Source organism: Microcebus murinus, chromosome 29 (assembly GCF_040939455.1).
Source record: "Microcebus murinus isolate Inina chromosome 29, M.murinus_Inina_mat1.0, whole genome shotgun sequence".
In the NCBI taxonomy this organism is placed as follows: domain Eukaryota; kingdom Metazoa; phylum Chordata; class Mammalia; order Primates; family Cheirogaleidae; genus Microcebus; species Microcebus murinus.
This window is the reverse complement of record NC_134132.1, coordinates 15,970,483-15,973,050: the sequence shown is the minus strand read 5'-3', so window position 1 is coordinate 15,973,050 and position 2,568 is coordinate 15,970,483. Positions and strand designations below refer to the sequence as shown.

At 63.8% G+C, this 2,568-nt stretch overlaps 1 protein-coding gene across 1 annotated transcript; it reads left to right on the top strand.

Moving 5' to 3' along the window:
- The first annotated feature begins 1,351 nt into the window (after nucleotides 1-1,351).
- On the top strand, nucleotides 1,352-2,190 carry NAA11 (N-alpha-acetyltransferase 11, NatA catalytic subunit). Its single transcript, XM_075998691.1, has one exon. It carries the CDS (start codon nucleotides 1,417-1,419, stop codon nucleotides 2,188-2,190), a length of 774 nt encoding a protein of 257 aa, XP_075854806.1. The 5' UTR covers nucleotides 1,352-1,416.
- Nucleotides 2,191-2,568: the final 378 nt, after the last annotated feature.

Genomic DNA, 2,568 nt, shown 5'->3' with positions numbered 1-2,568 from the left:
TGGGTCGAACAATCACATCCAAATAAGATCATGGCGAACACCTCTCCCCCTACCCTCTAACCTCACATGCACCCCGCACGCACAGGGAAGCCCAAACCTCATTGGCTGGAATCAGGTGACGCACTTCCGGAGGTGCCCCTCCACTTCCGCTTCTCGATTCATTCCGTCATTCTGCTTCCTTCTGTGCAGTCCAGCTCCTCCCCGGGAAGACGGTGTCCCCTTCCAAGAGTCGCTTCATGTCCCCGGTCACACACCGCGGGCCGTGTGACCTCCTCCATTTCCTCATCCTCCCTGCCCGCCATGTCCCCCAAAGAGCAAAGCTAAAAAGGGAAACAGGACCACCACCAGCACTGGGTCAAATGCTCTCATCCAAATAACTTCACGGCAAACGCCTCCCCCGCCCCACCGTCTAACTTCACGTGCACCCCAGCACGCACAAGGAAGCGCAAACCTCATTGGCTCCGGTGACGTGACGCACTTCCGGAAGCACCCCTCCACTTCCGCTTCTCGCTTCATCCCGCCTTCTCGCCAACCTGCCTTCCTCCGTGAGGTCCAGCTTGACACTCCAGCTCACCCCCAGGGGAAGACGGCGTCCCCTTGCAAGGGTCGGTTTGTGTCCCTGGTCGCAGGCCGTGTGACCTCCTCCCTGCCCGCCATGTTCCCCAAAGAGCAAAGCTAAAGGAAACACAGCAATACCACCAGTACTGGGTCGAACGTTCTCATCCAAATAACTTCACGGCGGAACACCTCTCTTCTTACCCTCTAACCTCACGTGCACCCCGGCACGCACAAGGAGGCGCAAGCCTCATTGGCTCGGGTGACGTGACGCACTTCCGGAAGCGCCCCTCCAACTTCCGCTTTCTTGCTTCCTCCTGCCTTCCCGCCATCCTACTTTCCCTCCGTGCGGCCCAGCTCCTCCCCAGGGGAAGGCGGTGTCCCCATTCGCCCGCCTCAGGCCGTGTGACCCCCTCTCCATCTCCTCGCCCTCCCTGCCCATGTCCCCCAAAGAGCAAAGCTAAAAAGGGAAACACAGGGCCACCACGAGCACTGGGTCGAACGCTCTCATCCAAATAACTTCACGGCGGAACGCCTCTCCCCCTACCCTCTAACCTCACGTGCACCCCGGCACGCACGAGGCGGCGCAAGCCTCATTGGCTCGGGTGACGTGACGCACTTCCGGAAGCGCCCCTCCAACTTCCGCTTCTCCTTTCATCCCGCCTTCCCGCCGTCCTGTTTTCCCCTCCGTGCGGCCCAGCTCCTCCGCAGGGACAGCAGTGTCCCCTTGCGGGGGTCGCTTCTTCTTCGCGTCCCCGGTCGCCCGCCACCGCCACAGGCCGCCTGGCCTCCTCCTCCTCTTCCTCCTCCCCTTCCTCGACCCCCGTCCCCGCGGCCACCCCGGCTCCCGCCGCCGCCGCCATGAACATCCGCAGCGCGCGCCCGGACGACCTGATGAACATGCAGCACTGCAACCTGCTGTGCCTGCCGGAGAACTACCAGATGAAGTACTACTTCTACCACGGCCTGTCGTGGCCGCAGCTGTCGTACATCGCGGAGGACGAGCAGCGCAAGATCGTGGGCTACGTGCTGGCCAAGATGGAGGAGGACCCGGACGACGCCCCCCACGGGCACATCACGTCGCTGGCGGTGAAGCGCTCGCACCGGCGCCTCGGCCTGGCCCAGAAGCTCATGGACCAGGCCTGCAGGGCCATGATCGAGAACTTCGGCGCCAAGTACGTGTCCCTGCACGTGCGCAAGAGCAACCGCGCGGCGCTGCACCTGTACGCCAACACGCTCAACTTCCAGGTGAGCGAGGTGGAGCCCCGCTACTACGCGGACGGGGAGGACGCCTACGCCATGCGGCGGGACCTGTCGCCGATGGCCGAGGAGCTGAGGCGCAGGCTGGAGCTCAAGAAGGAGGGCGGGTGCTGCGGGGAGCCCGGCTGCTGCGGGGAGGCGGCGCCGCCGCCGCGGGCGCCTGGATCCGAAGGAGAAGAAGAAGAAGAGGAGGAGGAGGAAGAGGAGGAGGTCTGCGAGCGGAGGAGGCCGCCCCCGCGGCGACGGCGGGACGGGGACCTGGCCGCGGGGGACAGCGGCAGTGACCACGACGGCGGCGGCAAAGGGCCCCGCCACGAGTCCGCGGGGAGCACGGACGCCCAGGACAGCTCGGAAGACGCGGATTCCGCATCCTAGAGCCGGCTCCAGGTAGTCTCTCTTTGCTGGACCCCTGTCTCCCCCTCCTCCTAAACCCTAAGTCCTGCATGCTGGCTGGGGATGGGGGGGGGGTGGTGGTTGGTGGCTCACGCCTGTCATCCCAGCACTCTGGGAGGCCGAGGCGGGAGGATTGCACGAGGTCAGGAGTTCCAGACCAGCCTGAGCAAGAGCGAGATCCCCCGTCTCTACTATAAATAGGAAGAAATTAATTGGACAACTAAAAATATATATAGAAAAAAATGAGCCGGGTGCGGTGGCGCATGCCTGTGGTCCCAGCTACTCGGGAGGAGGCTGAGGCAGGAGGATCGCTTGAGCCCAGGAGTTGGAGGTTGCTGTGAGCGAGGCTGACCACACGGC

Bases quoted from the DNA above. Each gene is read 5' to 3' on its own strand.
- NAA11 (XM_075998691.1), top strand. From the start codon at position 1,417: ATGAACATCCGCAGCGCGCGCCCGGACGACCTGATGAACATGCAGCAC.